Source organism: Asterias rubens, chromosome 18, assembly GCF_902459465.1.
Source record: "Asterias rubens chromosome 18, eAstRub1.3, whole genome shotgun sequence".
NCBI classification, from domain to species: domain Eukaryota; kingdom Metazoa; phylum Echinodermata; class Asteroidea; order Forcipulatida; family Asteriidae; genus Asterias; species Asterias rubens.
Genome location: NC_047079.1, coordinates 2,540,281 through 2,559,323, shown reverse-complemented (window position 1 = coordinate 2,559,323; position 19,043 = coordinate 2,540,281). Strand labels below are relative to the sequence as shown.

The 19,043-nt window shown below is 39.9% G+C and overlaps 2 protein-coding genes across 4 annotated transcripts in view; one reads left to right on the top strand and one right to left on the bottom strand.

Annotated features, from left to right (window-relative positions):
* LOC117302516 overlaps positions 1-12,475 on the bottom strand; it is a 28,080-nt gene extending 15,605 nt beyond the window's left edge. For all 3 annotated transcript variants that reach the window (XM_033786483.1, XM_033786484.1, XM_033786485.1), the window contains exons 1-7: positions 12,427-12,475; positions 10,506-10,679; positions 8,199-8,281; positions 5,931-5,971; positions 4,953-5,031; positions 4,107-4,202; positions 3,295-3,445 (exon numbers count right to left, since the gene is read on the bottom strand). In XM_033786483.1, coding sequence (XP_033642374.1) covers positions 3,295-3,445; positions 4,107-4,202; positions 4,953-5,031; positions 5,931-5,971; positions 8,199-8,281; positions 10,506-10,521 — 466 coding nt within the window. In that variant the 5' untranslated portion in view covers positions 10,522-10,679; positions 12,427-12,475. The remainder of the gene's footprint in view (positions 1-3,294; positions 3,446-4,106; positions 4,203-4,952; positions 5,032-5,930; positions 5,972-8,198; positions 8,282-10,505; positions 10,680-12,426) is intronic.
* A 1,512-nt stretch (positions 12,476-13,987) lies between these two features.
* LOC117302429 (branched-chain-amino-acid aminotransferase-like protein 2) lies at positions 13,988-16,587 on the top strand. The gene is made up of 2 exons (XM_033786372.1): positions 13,988-14,484; positions 15,244-16,587. Exon 2 carries the CDS (start codon positions 15,275-15,277, stop codon positions 16,091-16,093), a length of 819 nt encoding a protein of 272 aa, XP_033642263.1. The 5' UTR covers positions 13,988-14,484; positions 15,244-15,274; the 3' UTR covers positions 16,094-16,587.
* The last annotated feature ends 2,456 nt before the right edge of the window (positions 16,588-19,043 follow it).

The following is a 19,043-nucleotide window of genomic DNA, read 5'->3' as shown; positions in this document are numbered from 1 at the left end:
TTGCTGAGGTTCTGTAGTTTTTGAGAAATAAGTAAACCAATGTCAAGAAAATACATTTTCAAGCTAAAATAATATTCGTCTCCTGAGATAAACGTTATTTTAATGGCCTGTTTAACTCATTTCTCAAAAACTACAGCACCTCAGCAAGTAATATTTATAAGGGAAGCTTTCTACCGTCATTATCTTCAAACTGTGTGGTTTTGATGTAAATCTCCGGACATTGTGTTTTGTGTCCTACAAAAAAGTGCCCAGACCCTTAAAATTTGCATCGGGGACCAAGAATATTCATTTTTGGTTTTACCCATATACCAGACCTGTATTCACCAGACCGTTAATACAACATTACCCCTAAGAGTTATTTGACGCAAGTCAGGGATGGAACTACGCATCAATGTGATCTGCTATGCATTGACATTGAACTTTGCGCGATGAAAACAATGATCTTGTAATTATGCCAATGTAAACAATGACCCTGAAATTTCATGTATCCATTGACAGAAAAACACACACACTTGTTGATTGACAGCATGTAGACTTGTGTACACTTAAAGGCACTGGACACTATTGGTAATTACTCAAAATAATTTTTGGCATAAAAACTAACTTGGTATTGAGTCATAGGGAGCTGATAGTACAAAACATTGTGATACACGGCTCCCTCTGAAGTAACATAGTTTTCGAGAAAGAAGTAATTTTCCACAAATTTGATTTTCGGGACTTTAGCATTAGATTTTGAGGTCCTGAAATCAAGCATCTGAAATCACACAACTTTGTGTGACATGGGTGTTTTTTCTTTCATTATTACCTCGCAAATGTGACGACCGATTGAGTTAAAATTTTCACAGTTTTGTTTTTTATGCACATGTTGAGATACACCAAGCGTGAAGACTGGTCTTTGACAATAACCAATGGTGTCCAGTGTCTTTAATCTCTATCTAGATTTTAAAGTGGTCTGCTAGCCAAATGCCAGCTGTACTGAGTACCAGACAAAAGTCTCACCAAGTAGTCCGACCAAGGAGCTATAACAGGTCCAACTAGCCAGTTCATTGCTTTACATTGCTGCCTGTAAATCACTGCTGTTTCATGCAATCAAAGTCCCATTTACCTGATAATGTCGAAAGAAAATCTTAAAAAGGCTTTTAGCTTTTTTGTAAAGCACCTTTGAGCTTGTTTTTTCCCCAAGAGAAGAACCGGTTCTCAAAGCCAACACTACTCACAAACAAGATATTTACATGGTGTCACTGCAAACCTTACTTATTTAGCTTTCCTTTTTTTAAAATGAATTTTGCCCCTATATAATTACTTTTTTATTATTAAAACTAATTGTAGCTTTAAATGAAATATTGGGCATTATAACCGACAGCCCATCTCCTAACCAATCTCAGCCATTTGTGTCAGCCGTCCAAGGTTTTTGATATCTCGGATTAAGTCTGGATCAAGGACTTATCTCTTATCAGATTATTATCAACAGTATCTGCACTTTGGCCAACCGGTAAACAACAATAACAACTACAAACACATATTTGTAAAAAAATGTAAACAAATATGAAAACATAAAAAGAAACATTAGGCCTACTTTAAAGCAGAAAAACTGTTAAAAAAAAGTGTTCAGAATTATTTTATTTTTTGATGCCTGAAGTATTTTTGTTGCTACTTCAAATCCACAAAAAGTTGACAGTATAAACTATTTTTTAGAATAACTGGATAATTTATCACCCAAAAACATTTGACTCTTACAAATAAACAAGATTTCTGAGGGTTGATGTCCGTTTACTCGTTTCTTAAAAACTCTGCACCTCAGCAAGTAATACAGGGCTCGAATTTCACGCTGGACCGCAGGCCCGAGGCCAGTGATTTTAGCTTCGGTCTAGTAAACTTTATGCCGAACAAGTCCGGCGGTCTTGTGTTTTTTTTATGCATACTAATCTAGTTACTATTTCAAATAATTATATGAAATATATTATCTTTCATTAAAAAATGTATTTCAATCTCATTTAAAATAAAAGTTTTTGTTTTACTTGTCGTCAAATCAGTGTTCTGAGCACGCTTGCGGAACGTCAATCCGTCCTTTTTTCCACGTGCATCAGGCTGCATACAAGTTTTCCATTCAGTTTACTCATGCCCACACCTTGTACATCTAGTCTCAAACCATTTATGTTTATGCACCCGAGGAGTGAGCGAGCGGGGACGAGGGAGTGATGTGTTGGTACCCGGCGCGGCGGCACACCTTAGTACAGCGATGTTTGTTTACCACTGACCATGTGTAAAGTCTGTTACCTTACAAAGGAGTGTTGAATTTGCATTAAGAAGGTCTGGTTGCAATACCGCACATCCCTGTGTTGCATGGATTAAAAGTAAGGTCTTGTTGCCAAACGTCTTGCTTAGTATGGCTACCAACAGTGATGAGCTTCTGACTACTGCTGTCAAATTTTTGGTCAATCTTTTTTTATGACGATCTTTTTATGAATGCTGCACGTTGCAGTGTTTTGTAAGTGATTTGCCTGTCAAATCAGAATTTTTTTTTTTTGAGGCAGCGAGAATGACGTGAAGTAGGTATATGGAATTTTATTGATTGGGTTTCACAGCAAAAAAAAAGCCTCCTAAGGGATGAAAAAGGCCTGCTGTTCTATCGTGTTAACTTTTTTTTTCCTAATAAAATTTTGGTCTTGTAGAAAATCTTCCGGTCCAGTAAAAATTCTGAGCAACAAGCCCTGCGGTCTTGTGGATTTTTTCCCCAAATTCGAGCCCTGTAATACTTTACAAAAGCTTTCTACCATCACTATCTTTAAAGGCAGTGGACACTATTGGTAATTAGTCAAAATAATTCTTAGCATAAAACCTTTCTTGGTGACGAGCAATGGGGAGAGGTTGATGGTAAAAAACATTGTGAGAAACGGCTCCCTCTGAAGTGACGTAGTTTTCGAGAAAGAAGTAATTTTCCACGGATTTGATTTCGAGACCTCAAGTTTAAAATTTGAGGTCTCGAAATCAAGCATCTGAAAGCACACAACTTCGTGTGACAAGGGTATTTTTTCTTTCATTATTATCTCGCAACTTTGACGACCGATTGAGCTCAAATTTTCACAGGTTGATTATTTTATGTGTATGTTGAGATACACCAAGTGAGAAGACTGGTCTTTGACAATTACCAATAGTGTCCACTGTCTTTAACCATGTAAGCTTGAAGTAAATCTGTGGACATTTTGTTTTGTGTCCAACAAATACATGTAGTACCCAAACCCTTTAATAAGGAGCTCTATGACACCTTAGCTCAGGCGGTGAGCTTCATCTTACCTTGCAGATAATTCTTCATAATATGAGGTTCTTCAGTGTCTCTTAAGAACGATGTACGTTTGTAGTAACTCTGTATAGTTCTCCCATCTGACAGTATGGCGTCCATGTAGCTATCCAGTAACCCATCATTTAGAGCAAGTCTTACCCATGCCTGACAGAAAACACAGGAGGAAAAAAAGACGAAGAAATTTACAGATTGGAGTTTCCACCACCTCGCTCAAAATTTCATATAGAGCTGCTTCAATCAGGCAGTGGACACTATTGGTAAATACTCAAAATAATTATAGCGTAAAACCGTACTTGGTATAAACAAGTTAATGGGGAGCTGCTGATAGTATAAAACATTGTGAAAAACAGCTCCCTCTGAAGGAACGTAGTTTTCGGGAAAGAAGTAATCTTCCACGAATTTGATTTAGAGACCTAAGATTTAGAATTTGAGGTCCCGTATCAAGCATCTGAAAGCACACAACTTCATGCTATGTGACAAGGGTGTTTTTTTCTTTCATTATTATCTTGCAACTTCGACGACCGATTGAGCTCAAATTTTCACAGGTTTGTTATTTTATGCATATGTTGAGATACACCAAGACTGGTCCTTACCAATAGGGTCCAGTGTCTTTAATAAACATCAAGAATCATCTTTAAAATGACCACTGGACCGCAGAAGTAAAGTATTGACTGGACAAGTTTGGTGGGCTTGTATTTGTGTTTAAAACGTTGACTTTCAGTCTGATAATATCCTACACCTCTGTTGAATATTATAGAAAAGTATAACAAAGTAGCTTAACACAAAATAACTCTTTGCAACTCACCCGACAGTAACCGATCTCTGTGCTGATCAGCCGGAGCCCCTTGAGCTGTGAGACCACATCCTTGTGGGTAAACTTCACCAAAAAAGGCCACGGTGTCTACATTGCAAAATATGATATTATAATGTCAACAATAAAACAAGAGTAAGGCATAAATTGATTTCTAAAGACCTGTTCGCATCGGACTTAATTTGGGTAAACTAACCGAGCAAATGGGTAACTTACCCATTTTAAGTCCAATGCGAACAGCCCAGGAAGTTTCCCTCCCAGGTAACTTACCTGACCCGAATGGGTAGTTTAACCGACCAACGAGTTCACGGTTAAATTGACCAGGTCAGTTTAACCGAGCTAAAAAGTCCAGTGCGAGCACGATCAGGGTAGCAAACCACATCCGGTCCCCCGATCTACCCCTCACGCCACGTGATTGTGGGATGACACAATGTACACATGCATTGTCTACACACTGACGGAAGCTCTGTTCCACTCATTTCAGTGTCATGCACCCTCATCAAAGGTCACTGCGATAGCGCCCTCTTGTGTTTGTCTTAAGTTAGTTCGAGTGTATTTTACCGATCGTGTCGGTTAGTTAACCCACGTCATTAATCCAAGTGCTGACCCTGGTAAGTTTCCCCTTTTGGAATGATAACCACTGTCTCGGTAAAACATTAGTCCAATGCGAACACAGCTTAAGTCGCTTTGGGGAACACGTACACTAGTGTAAAATATCCAAGCCTCCTTTTTTACAAAATTAGTTTCCTAACTTTCATTGATATTATATTAGTAAGCTATAAACCACAAGGTTTGGGTTGAACGTAATTAAAAAAATCTATTATTATAGTCTTATTATACCTTACTACTGTAAGACTCCTTGAGGTCGTGGAGAAAGACTGCCTCAACCAGATTGCAGATTTTGTTTGCAGTTTCACCACTGTGCATGGACAAATGTTTGATGATTATTATCTGTATATAAGCAATAGTAGTTAGAATTGTACAATAACGAAATAGTACCACATGGTGGTGCTCCACGCATAGCGCCAGAGTAGGCGCCCTTAATGCGCGAATAGGCGCTTTTGGCGGGGGCATGTACGCTACCTGCCCAGGGGCATTATGAGGAACACGCTGCTGCCTCAGGCATAGAGCGTGATTTTGGCAGTTGCAGACTGGGCAGTGGATAGGAAGCACTTGTTTTGGAGGCGGACAGATAGCTAATGGCAGGAAGCAGCTAGGCGGAGCGACGTCTTTAGGAAAGCATCAGTTTCCATGGCAGCAGGGCTGTCAAAGTGATCTGGAGTCTGTGTGTTCCGTAGTGTCACTGCCAGTTGTGTAACCGTTGGGTAGGTGTTATTGCTTGTATTTAATTGTTGCGAGTGTTGGAACCAGCAGAGGCGTTCTTATCAATTCCCGTAAGGAGGTCGTGTTCTTAAGTGCATTGTATAGCTTGTTCTGGAATCCGGGATCTCATCAGGCCCTTAAGGCATATTTTAAGTACCTTAAGTGATTTCCATTTATAAGGAACAGAGGATAACCTTACACTATTTGGAATCAGTAATTACTGCACTTAACCATTGTATTCTTGACCCCCCTCCCCCACATTTAATCACAGGCGATATATGGTCTCCAACGACCTCACCCCTAGTACCAGCAGGATTGCCACTCACCCTGTGCTGGTGCCTACCGGACGGGATTCGCCACAGTACCTTTCTGGTAATGCAACTAAAAAACCCACTGCCAAAGCAGAGCCATGAAATAAGACCGGAATGCCTATACATCTGGACAAGAGGCCAATTCGAATACTGTGAAAATAGCCAAGGTTTTTTTATGTCTTACCTTCGTATCGCTGAATCTGATGATATGTGATCCTTCTGGAGCTGAAATTAAAATAAGTACTTTACTAAAACAAATGAATGTAAACGTTAGCGAAAGGATAACAAAAGCACACAAATGTGTCATCGTCTCATCATCAGTGCAACAAGGTCCTAACTCAATTTGTTCTGGGAAAATCATTTTTGAAGGTTTTGGGAACGTTTGTAAAAATCATTCCGGTAAGTTACCCTTTCTGGATGTTCTCATCACAAGAAACCAAGACGGCACCCTTCATCACAGCATTTACCGGAAGCCCACCCACACCAACCGTTACCTACATCAGCGTTCTTTCCATCATCCAGCTATCAAGTCGTCAGTCAACCGTGCGCTGGTTCAACGGGCTTATACCATTTGTGATCTGGATAGCCTCCAGCAGGAGTTGCAGCACATCACCACTTCTCTACAGCGGAATGGATACAACGCCAAGCAAGTCAAGACTAGCAAGCCCGTCCCCCCCGACCAAAGGGTCTCTTATACCCAAGGTCAAACACACAAACCCACAGTTAGTTTACTATACCTAGGTCCCCCCTCTCATCGCCTCCAACGCATCTTCAAGGAAGCAGGAATCAAGGTGTATCACTCCGCCCTGAAGAAACTCCATGGCTCTCTCCAATCACACAAGGACAAGAAGGACCCCTCCACCCGTGCCGGAGTCTATCGCATTCTATGCGAATGTGGTAAGGTTTATGTCGGGGAAACCGGGCGTAACCTTCCCACTAGACTTTAGGAAAACCGAGCACACGGAAGGAGGGGGGACTTCGATAAATCCGCCATTGTCAAGCATTCCCACATCACTGACCACCGAGTGAACTGGGAAGCAGCAGAAATCATCGCTCCAATCCAGGCGTGGCACCCTAGACGCATCAGAGAGGCCATAGAGATCCACAAGCATGACACCGTACCCCAAGACATCGGCTTCCACATCAGCGACATCTGGCTCCCCCTTCTCCCGACCAATGGATCTTCTATATCCACGGTCACCCCCTAGGCCCCAACCTTTAGACTGCTTTGGGTCATCTATACCCTCAGTCACCTAGGCCCCACACCCTCACTATCCCCTGTGCTTGTTCCTACTGACACGGTTCAGTGAGCACACACCCCCCACACACCACCCAAGGCTCCACAACAGGTTTCACCACGCATCATCGAGTTCACTTCCCGCCTCTATTTCCCGCCTTCGTGCATCACCGCTGATCCGCCGTCCAGTACTTAAGCAGCATGCAGCATCAGAGTCCAGCATTCTCCAGAAGACGATCAGAGCATACTGATCGAAACGTCGAGTTAATCCAACGGTTCTTTTCAGAACCACCCCAACTCATTTAGAGATTGTTATTACATGGTGTTACCGCAAACTCTTCTATATCTTATTTCCACCATGCAAAGTTTCCAATCCTACTTAAAAATCACTGGTTGTTTAAGACAAGTCCATTTTGTACACATGAAATATGAAGACATTTATAATAAAAATATTAAAGCGATATCTAAACTTCAAAATAAACTAAAAACTGTTCTCTTGAACACGTTTTTGATTATGGTCTTGAATGTCACAGAGGTCATGGCTTATGGTTGCCCGTGTCTTGGCCTTAGTGCCCCTTCAAAAGTTGTCCACATGATAAGACTCTTAGTGCTCTTTAAAATAACCTTCCCTGCTCAGGCCTGATACTTTACGGAGGTAACAAAGGCGATTGTCTCGAACCCCCCGGTCATTGCCTTGTTGTCCTCGTCTATGCTCCAGTAGAAATTTACAATTTCCTCATACATGTAGGGTGCCCCTTACCAAGGAGAAAATGCCTTGGTGCCCTTGCCCTTTAAAGGCAGTGGACACTATTGGTAATTACTCAAAATAATTAATACCATAAAACCTTTCTCGGCGACGAGTACCGGTAATGGGGAGAGGTTGACGGTATAAAACATTGTGAAAAACTACTCCCTCTGAAGTGCCATAGTTTTCGAGGAAAGAAGTAATTTTCCACGAATTTGATTTTGAGACCTCAGATTTAGAACTTGAGGTCTCAAAATCAACCATCTAAATGCACACAACTTCGTGTGAAAAGGGTATTTTTTCTTTCATTATTATCTCGCAAGTTCGATGACCGATTGAGCCTAAATTTTCACAGATTTGTTATTTTATGCTTCTTGTTGAGATACACCAACTGTGAAGGCTAGTCTTTGATCATTACCAATAGTGTCCACTGCCTTTAAAAAACGAAGCATACAGGCCCGTTTGATTACCTTTTTGATGGATGTAGAAAGCTCTCTGCTGAGGTAGTGTTTGAGGGACGCCAGCTTAGCTGCCTCCATCTCATCTATGGCACCTAAGGAGGATAAATACGCTAATCATGGTTAAAGGTTTGGTAATTACTCAAAACAAATATGAACATAAAAACTGACATGGTAACAAGCATTGGAGAGCTGTTGATAGTATAAAACATTGTGGGAAACGGTTCCCTCTGATGTAGCATAGATTTTGAGAAAAAGGTAATTTCTCACTAAAATAATAAAACTTCAAGCCAGAAGTCTTTTATTCCTATGAAAGCACACTAGTTCGTCCAACAAGGGTGTTTTTTCTTTCATCATTTTCTCACAACTTTGATGACCAATTGAGCTCAAATTTAACAGGGCTGTTATTTTATGCTTACGTTGGGTCACACCAAGTGAGAAGACTGGTCTTTGACAATTACCAAATGTGTTCAGTGCCTTAAACTTAATAATAATAATAAATAATAATATCAAAGTCTTATATTGACCCCTTGATGCACGTCACACGCGGCGACTGTGCCACGCTCACCAGTTTGGTTGGCAATGGGTCTATGTGTAAACGATGTGTCGCCTAAAATGCGAACATCACTGAATAACGCAGTGTCATTGCCCACCAGTATGGCACATCCAAGATTATTCTGATGATGACGTCAGGTGATTGGGTCAATAGCGCACGTATCTACCAAACAAGGTACTGAAGGCGCTGAGTATATAATACAAACTTTCAGAAAGATAGGTTATTGCAGTGACGAATTCTGAGACCCAATTATGAAGCACCTTATAAGGGTTTACAAGGTGCTACGGCGCATCCAGCAGCCACAGCCAGGAACACTGGGGCGAACCCCTTCTCTTTTTCGATAAGTGCACTGGGTTCTTTTACATGTGTGACACAAAACACAGGACCAACGGCTTTACGTCTAATCCGAAAGACGAAGCATTGGCTACAATCATGGATGGGGATTCACACACACACACTCTGCTGATCAGAAACACCAGAGTTTGGATTTGTTGCTCTTAACCGCTCGGCCACGACACTTCAACAAACAAATTAATGTGGACACTGTCCACTGCCACTTAGACAGTGGACACCTTTGGTAATTGTCAAAGACCAGTCTTCTAACTTGGTGTATCTCAACATACATGTATGCATAAAATAACAAACCTGTTAAAATCTAAACTCAATTGGTTGTCGAAAATGCAAGAGAATAGGGCCTACTAGAAAGAAAAACTTCCTTGCGCAGAAGTTGTGTGCTTTCAGATGTCTTAAATTCGAGACCTCAGCTGAGATCTTGAATTAAATTCAAATATTTTGGTGAGAAATTACTTCTTTCTCAAAAACTTCATGTATGTTACTCCAGAGGGAGTCGTTTCTCACAATGTTTTATACTATCAACAGCTCTTCATTGCTCAAAACAAAGAAATTTTATATGCTAACAATTACTTTGAGTAATAACTAATAGTGTCCAGGGCCTTTAAAGGTATCCAGGCCCGAGACCAGTGATTTTAGAGCTGGGCCAGTAAATTCATGACTGAAAGCGAGGCTTGAAATCTATCTTGGACCGCAGGCCCAAGGCCAGTGACTTCAGCTTCCCACAAACAACATACGCCAAGATTTTCACAGTCTATTATTTTTTGTATATACATGTAGTTCATCACTTAAAACATGAGCGCTGTCTGTGACTATTTTGTCAGCTCTACCAATCCTGTGTAAAACCTTTAAATTGGGTTGCATTTTTCTGAGATTTTTATATGAGGGAGATAAAAAAACACCCACATCAAATATTTTTCTCTTAAAATTTTCAAAATGGGTTTTTTAAGAGAGAATATTTTTGAAATATCTTTTTACAATAAAGGAACATGTTGCCTTGGATCTGTGGAGTTGGTCTTTGAAAAGCATTTGAAATTGTTTGTTATTAAATGCATCATGGTTATACAGATAATTTAAAAGTAGAACATAATGAGCCACAAAAAACATGCATCGGTTGCACGGTTTTCTTTTTACGACAGAACAAACACGGTCGGCCATTTTGACTCAATAAAACGGCTGATCGCGTTTGTCAGTCAACACTACATAAAATGGCCGAACATGTTTGTTCGCGACGTAAAAAGATAAACCATGCAAATTCCGGGGATATTTGTGTGGCTCATTAGATTATACTTTTAAATTATCTATCTATAGTAATACATCACCCTTCATAACAAACAGTTTCAAATGTTTTCAAAGACCAACTCGCCCGATCTGAGCCAACGTGTCCCAGCAACTTGAGAAACAGAACAAACCTTTCTTCCCAAACATAATTTGCAATTTAAAGCTGTTTTCAGATCCTGTCTATCCCATAATGGTGACCTCTTACTCTTTAAGTACTATTTCACTTGTCCATATCCAGAGTCCGTGTTCGTCGTAAGAGGACGGTCCGATTCTCGATTGTTTTTGATTGAAGATTCTAAACGATCCTGAAAAAAAAAGTTTTTTTAAAGAAGTTAGGATTCAATTAACAATAATAACAATACTAAATATATGGTAGGGTCATATGTTATCGACTCTCACATGTTTTCGAACCCAAACTTTGATAACCGTTTACCGCGAGACTGTGCAAGCTCCACCGGTAATATAATAGAAGCTTTGTTGTTTACTCACAGTCACAGTCTGTATTCTGTAATTTTGTCAGGAATAATTATGCTGAGAATAAAGTTTCTTGATGTCAGGTAATACGTTATGCTCATTATAAAATGATGAATTTTTTGCATAAATCACGACACTAGTCTACAGCCGAAGTCACTACCACTACTGACTACTAACTCTACTCTAGTGCATTATGCCAACAATCAATCCAATGACGTTTGAGTCAAAGAAACATCATCCAACCTCTGAATTTTAAAACAAAATTATCATAAAAAATCATTTAGTTTTTGAATGTCAACAACGTTTATGTTTAATCTATATTCTACTGAAAACACATGACACAACAGGAAGGATTGGATATATCGTAGGAGGTCCCGTTTTCGAGGTGTCCCTAAAATCGTGGCAAATCTTTTACCTCTCTGTGCGCGATGTAAACAGTCCCTAGATAAAAATTGTGTGGTTTTATTTGCCAAGCAAAGAGTCTCCTCTCCCTTGCCAAAACTTAGAAACAGGTCAGGCTCCACTGGATATTTGCACTTATAAATGCAAAAAGTTTGGTATTTTAGGCATTTCTATAAGGTACAAAAATATGTCATAATGTTGAGGCCATATAAAAATATTTGCCCACCGAAAAAGTTTCATCAAACACTATTTCAATTCACAAATCATGATGAACAAACCATGTGACTGAATATTTTGCTGAGCATTCTGGAAAAAAAATACAGAGGCTTAAAGAAGACATGTGCCTTATATCATTTTCTAATATTTTTGGAGATTTTTTTTTTAACCCTCCGATCAATATTATTATTAATATTAAAATTTAAACGATCAGCTTGTTGATTCAATTATCACTGTTTATTTATCTCTTTATTATACATTTTAAGAGAAAAAAAAGGGGGAAAAAATAAATAAAAATCAGATTTGAAAGCCAATGATTATTCACACTTTTTTTTAAATTATTTATTTTTGTTATTTTTTGCAAATTACCATGGTAATTTTAAAATTTCATTAAAAAATATTTTAAATAAAACGAAGACAACTGCTGGCTATAGAGTAATACATAGAGTCTCAAAGAACACTTGTAGTCACTGTAGATGTTTCTTCCATGTATGGCTTCACCGGGAAACTACGCTTTCTTGTTTGCCGTGAAAACAGGAAAAACTCAAAACAAATGGGGCCAGTTGAAGTCATCGAAGATCGGTGTGTAGTGTGAACATTTCAATGTCCATCAAGTTTTAATATATGTTTGCATACTTCATATTAACAAAAGAAGGTAATTAGGGCATCGGTTGATATAAGGCATCATTATTTTTTTCCCAATTCTAAGAAAAAGGCATAATAGCGTGAAAACTGGTAAGGGGAGGAAATACGACGACTGAACTAAAAAAGTAAAGTTCTAGCGTCCTATTCCTATATATATTTATTATGACGTCGCTCAGACTCAGAGTCATTGTTGTACAAAAACTGTACTTATAAAATACTCCTACTCTAACATACTATCTCCCGGACATTCATGGGCATTAACCCAGCTGGAAATTCCCAAGTAATAAGTTGAATGGGCAAAGAATGCTTACTTACAATTTGACTTCTTCGACAGGCTCTCTCTCTGTATTTTCTCTGTTCAGTGAATCACAATCAAATGTTAAACGAATTTGCCTCTTGAGGGCGCACTTGAACATCAAATCAGAGTAAAAAAAAATATCAGAGCCGTATATTGTGTGGGCGGGGCGTCCCTCGTTGGGGGGGGGGGTGCTTCTGATTTTTCTTTATCTATATGTGGTAGAATTTTTTATTTTACAATTTTTATTTTGTTAACTCTTCCTTTGTAATTTACTGCAGTTTGATTGAATGTTAGAATGTCAATATTATTCTAATGTGTGGAAGGGGTAACCCATGAGCTATGGGCTAGCCTGAACTTTGCCGTTTTTATGGTTACTGATGAGTACGGGGCCCGAGGGGCCTAAAGCGTAGACATACCAACGGACAGGCCGTTTCGTGATTTCTGATTCGCGCCACCTTTGCCATTATATTATCACACAGTCCATGTGACCATGGAGCTCCATGTGTGACAAAAACACCCCAGTCTTCATTGATCATGTCGCTTTTAAAGTTTTGTATTTTTCACTGATCAGTTGTGCTCTATTTTGTGCACGTGTCCCACTTTAGGCATATAGGCATACAGAAAACAAGTGTCATGTACTATACAATATCTCAAAATTTGTAGTGAAGCTTCATAAAAGCACTTGTTTGATAGAAGAAAAAAAACAGAAAATGGAGGGGAACTTACCATTTCTGACCAAAAAACTACATACGGCCTATCTTGCAATAATTATGTGCTTTAAGTTTTGAACGTGATCGATGGTAGAAGTAAAACATAATTTTTGTTTTATAGGTTTTATTATGTCGCTAAGACATGATGCGGATGCCCCCCTTTTAGGACCGGCGTAATTCCCCCATCCCCTAAAAGTATTATTTGTGTTATTTACACGTTGCCTTGGATCGGTCGAGTTGGTCTTTGAAAAGCGTTGGTTATAATATGCATATGGGTAGAAAGATGATGTAAAAGTAGAATAAAATGATCCAAACAAACATGCCTCGAAATTGCACGGTTTTCCTTTTACCTCGTCGACTAACACGGTCGGCCATTTTTTTTATGGGAGTCAAATTTTTGACTCCCATAAATGGCCGACCGTGTTAGTTCGCACAGTAAAAGGAAAACCACGCAATTTCGAGGCAAACTTGTGTGGATCATTGTATTCTACTTTTAAATTATCTTTCCAACCATATGCATTTTATAACAAACGGTTACAAACGCTTTTTTATAGACCAACTCGTCCGATCCAAGGCAACGTGTTCCTTAACAGCATATTTTGTGAGACAGGCTAGGGAGTACACAACCTTTATTTCTTTTGTTTGAACTACCCAAATTAACACAAAGCTACAAGATGCTTTATTGATGCGGTAGCCTGATTAAGTTCGCTCTCAAGCGCTGGTGTAAGTGTTTGTTTAGGCCCGGCCTACGTAGCCTCTCTCATGGAGGAAGAACTCCATGCCTCTCTGTATAAACACGTAGCCTACTGTGTACTGTGTGTACTGGTACAGTTTGTGCATAGAGCTTTGAATGTGTAATACAAAAAAACATGACCTTGTCACCGGCGCGCCGGTCGGTGTGTTCAACAACAAAAAGGAAGTCAATTAAATCATCGTTGAAGGTGAAATGTGGAACACTTTAACCATACAACCATACTGAATACCATTGTTATTCATCCATGGTTATTATAGACTCTGCACACTGTGTCTGGTTGTCTGCATTTAAATAGTGAACTGAAGGTATACACTCAAAGTAGCCCTGGCGGCCCTACACTTTCGTTTTGCACTACAGAGAAAGAGTCCTATAGGGCTACAGTCAAAGATACTTTGGTACACTTCTATTGCGTTGCGACTAATGGGACTTCGGGCTAATTTAACTCCTGTAGGTAGGCAAAACCTCAAGTGTCTGTTGTTGTCCTGCTCAGCTCAGAAAGCAGTGTAGGTCGTCACTGTATGCTGCTCTTATTCAGTAAAGAGGTCCCACCCTATGCTGCACTGAATCCTCTGTGTTTTCTTCTTTGCCGATTTTATGCAGGCCCACCTGAGGTATGTAGACGATCCCCTTTCACCGCCCGCATAAATATCAAAATCAAACTGTCAGATCATGGAAAAATCAAACCATATATTGGAAGTGTTTTCTCACCGCCCGCATAAATATCAAAATCAAACTGTCAGATCATGGAAAAATCAAACCATATATTGGAAGTGTTTTCTCAATTATTGCAGTACATGTATACATATTGCAGTATACCGTTCGTCCCCGCGAAAAGGGATGCTGTCAACACAGGCTGACGTTGTTGTAATTTGTCCATCGTACACACTGGTCAGCTCATTATGCCCTGATATCCTATAAAGCTGGACCATGCTACACGTCATAGGGGTGTCATTTAACATGGGTCAGTGCTTTGGTTAGGAGGGGTGGGAACTCTGTTCGCCTTTGTGTACAAAATCGGTATGTCAACTGTGAGTGGTCGATGAAAACTATATTACAAAATATACAAGCATAAACTAGGGCCTGACAATACCTTGATAAACACACCCACAGTAAAACAAAATCGGCAAAGCAACCCATCCCGGTCTTTTACAATCGATTTGGTTTTTGGTGGTTACCATAACTGCAGTTTACACCGAGTAGGAACAGCTAAGAAGCGGTGCACAACTAAGCGCATTGGAAGCAGGCTATGACCTTCGTTTTCATATTATCTTTTCTTTTTTTAATTGCCCAAGTTGTTGAATTTTAATAACTAATGTCACTATCAATTTTTAAATTAAACTGTAATGTGTATGTATTTTTCATCTTTGCAGTTAAACCTGCTGACCTCTCCAACCCTTGACAATGGCTGGGTCCGTTTCTCAGCATCGTGTTTTCTGTTGGTCGACTCCGCGTTCGCTGTCGACAGCTTTCATGAAGTGCCTCAGCACCATAGAGGGCTCGGTTGCATGGATGGAACCTTACGGCACTGCTGAACACTTCGGTCCAGACGGTCTCCTGAAACCGCCAGACGAGGTGCCCCCAGAGGTAGACTACACTCACGCATGGGTCAAAAACAAGTTGGAGGAGGACTTTCAAGGTCATCAATCAGTCATCATAAAGGACTTAGCATACGCCGTCATGGGGAGGCTTCAGTACCTCCCAAAGGGCTACCGTCACTCGTTCCTGATCCGACAGCCCATGAAGTCATTCATGTCTTACTACCGACTGTTCAAGAAAATGTCCGGCGATGAGGGGGACGCAAGCCTCCGGGGATGGTTGCCTCAGAAAGGGTTCAGCTACGGTGAGCTGGCAGAGATGGCAGACTACGTAGAGAAAGACCTGGGCCAACAGCTCGTGATTATAGACGCAGACGACATCTTAAACCACCCAGCTACCATGCTGCAGAAGTATTGCTCCGCACTAGGACTGCCTTTCTCCGAATCCATCTTAACTTGGGAGCCAGGAATGCCGAGCAACTGGATCGTGCCGAAGTCAGTTAGAGAGGCCGAGGAGGAATTTCACTGGATGAGCACTGTACTTGAAAGTCGATGCTTCAACAAGGGTCATCAAACACCCAGCAACGAGTCAATAAAGGAGACACCTGAAATAGTGAAGGAAATGGTGGCCGTGGCTCAGCCCTTTTACGACAAACTGTACGCAAGACGCATTCTTCCATCTTAAAGTTTTTTCCTCTATGCTCTTAAAGGCCCGGCTAGCTCGATAACGAGAACGAAAACGCCGAACGTAAACGAAAACGTTAACATACACGCCCCCGATTGGTGGAATAAGCGTGCGCGTATTCTGCGCGGAGCAATTCAACCAGTATAATGCGTTCCTCTTTACGTCGTTATCGTTTTCGCTATCATCACACGACGAAAACGATAACGTGAAAGTCTGTACCTTAAGGGAACTGACATCTTTGGCAATAATGTTTTTCGATGAAACATGGATTTGTGCGGTATGATTTAATTTAAAGTAGACCTTAATAATTGTTCCACGGACCTCTTAACATTATGCCGACTGCCGAGGAAAATGAGAGCAAAGTAAATATCACTATTGTCAACACTTTCAATATCATTGAATTAACAAGCAGAACAATAAAGGTCCGGCCACGCAGGCCCCGATAACGAGAACGAAAACGAGAACGAAAACAAAAACAAAAAAACGTTTGATTCGTTGATTTTTAAGCGTGGGCGTATTCTGCATGGAGCAATTCAACCAATCGAGGGCGTGCATTTTTATCGTTCTCGTTCTCGTTTTCGTTCTCGTTCTCGTTATCGGGGCCTAACTGTGTGACCAGGGGTCGATTTCACAAAGAGTTAGGACTCGTCTTATCTCGAGTTAGGACGAGTAACTCGTCTTAACTTAGGATTAATCTTAAGGTCCGCATGCTACAGTGCAGGGTTGGGACTCGTCCTAAGTCCTAATATTAGTCTTAAAGGAACACGTTGCCTTGGATCGGTCGAGTTGGTATATAAAAAGCGTTTGTAACCGTTTGTTATAAAATGCATGTGGGTAGAAAGATGTTGTAAAGGTAGAATACAATGATCCACACAAACATGCCTCGTTATTGCACGGTTTTCCTTTTACCTCGTCGACTAACACGGTCGGCCATTTATGGGAGTCAAATTTTTGACTCACATTTATGTGAGTCAAATTTTTGACTCCCATAAATGGCCGACCTTGTTAGTTCGCACAGTAAAAGAAAAACCACGCAATTTCAAGGCAAACTTGTGTGGATCATTGTACTTCTAAAACATGTTTCCAACCATATGCATTAATTATAAAAAACGGTTACAGACGCTTTTTATAGACCAACTCGTCCGATCGAAGGCAACGTGTTCCTTTAAGTTAGGAAGAGTTTTGTGAAATCGACGGCGGGCCTTAAATCTTGTCTGTCGAGTTTGAAACAAAATGAGTAAGAAGCATCATTTACACAAACAACAGCTTGGAGACATACACTGACGACCAGTCGATGAATTCTTGTCAGGATTTCCAGTAAGTTAAAAGAGCAATGGCAATCTAATGTTGCATTTATTTCATTTAAAAACATGACTGTAACAGAAACAAATTCACCCGTCTTCATATTGGACATATAACAAAGAGCTTGGGCTTGGCTGACCTAATGACCACGGTGATTGTTTTGAAAGTCAATTCTTGATGGTCCGAACATTACAGACAAACTTGTTCTCTGTTAAAGGGTATACTTATGTACTTTTTCCTAACAAAAAACACATTGTCCACAGTTTTACATTAAACTTACACAGTTTGAAGATTATGATAGTAGAATTTAAGCTTCCCTTTGAAATTTTACTTACTGAGGTGCTGTAGTTTTTGAGAAATGAGTAAAAGTAATAATTTTCGTCTCAGTTTTAGCATGTAAAAACGTATTAACCAGTTATGCTATGGTTTTGGTATAATATCATAACTGGTTAAGGGGATGTTACATGCTCAAATAATTTTGGTCTCATGAGACCAAAATGATTTTCTGACTTGTTTTACTCATTTCTCAACTACACAACCTCATACAGTTAGTAATATTCGAAGGGAAGCTTTCCACTATCATATCTTCAAACCCTGTAAGTTTAATGTAAATCTGTAGACATTTTGAAAAGCTACCCAAATTCTTTAATTGTCATTACCCGGGCTTTGAGAGTCTTGTGCACAATATTTGTTTCTCTTGCACGTTTAAAACAATGGTCGTGTACGGTAGCATCCACGTCTGACGTCTCACTATCGCAACACGGTTCATTGAGTGTATTGGTCAATGGCCCCAGGTTGGCATTGTACAATTAATACAATTTGAATAGAGATGAACGGGTTTAAACTATAATTTAAACCAAGCCGGAATTTGGACTCTTCTTTTACATGATAATCAATGTCACTGCAATAATGATATTACAATGGGAAGATCAGCATATTTTTTTCTCACTAATTAAATCAACATATTATGATACATGTTGATTAGATTTGTACGTGGCATTGCCTTGCAGTACAGAGAACTATTAAGCCCGGTTCATACTTCCTGCGAATGCGAATGCGATACGAATGTTGACGTCACAAATTCGCAACGAACAATTCGCAGCAGTTGCCCTCTGCTCAACTCACTTGCGAATATTGCTGCGAAAGGAGGGTTGTGACGTCAAATTTACGTCAAATTCGCTTCGCATTCGCATTCGCATGAAGTAGGAACCGGGCTTAACTCTTATCGAAAGGACTTGATAATGTGTTGACCAATGGGACAACTGGAGATGGGGAACGTGTCAAGTTTGCATAATGTATGACCGGTGTTTGAGATTATACGGCACTAAATAATAATTGGTTATTACTCAAAATAAATGTTAGCCTAAAATCGTACGTGGTATATTAAAAAGTGTAGAGGAGTTAACGGCTCCCTCTGAAGTAACATTCTTAAAATATTAAAACATATTACAATATTTCAGGCATTTCATTTCTGAAAGCCCACACATTTTGTGCAACAAGGGTGTTTTTCTTTCATTATTCTCTTGCAACTTCGATGAACAATTTAGTCAAAATTTTCACAGATTTGTTATTTAATGCATATGTTGGGAAACACCAAGTGAGAAATTGGACATTGATGACAAACCAACGGCGTCCAGTGCCTTTAATG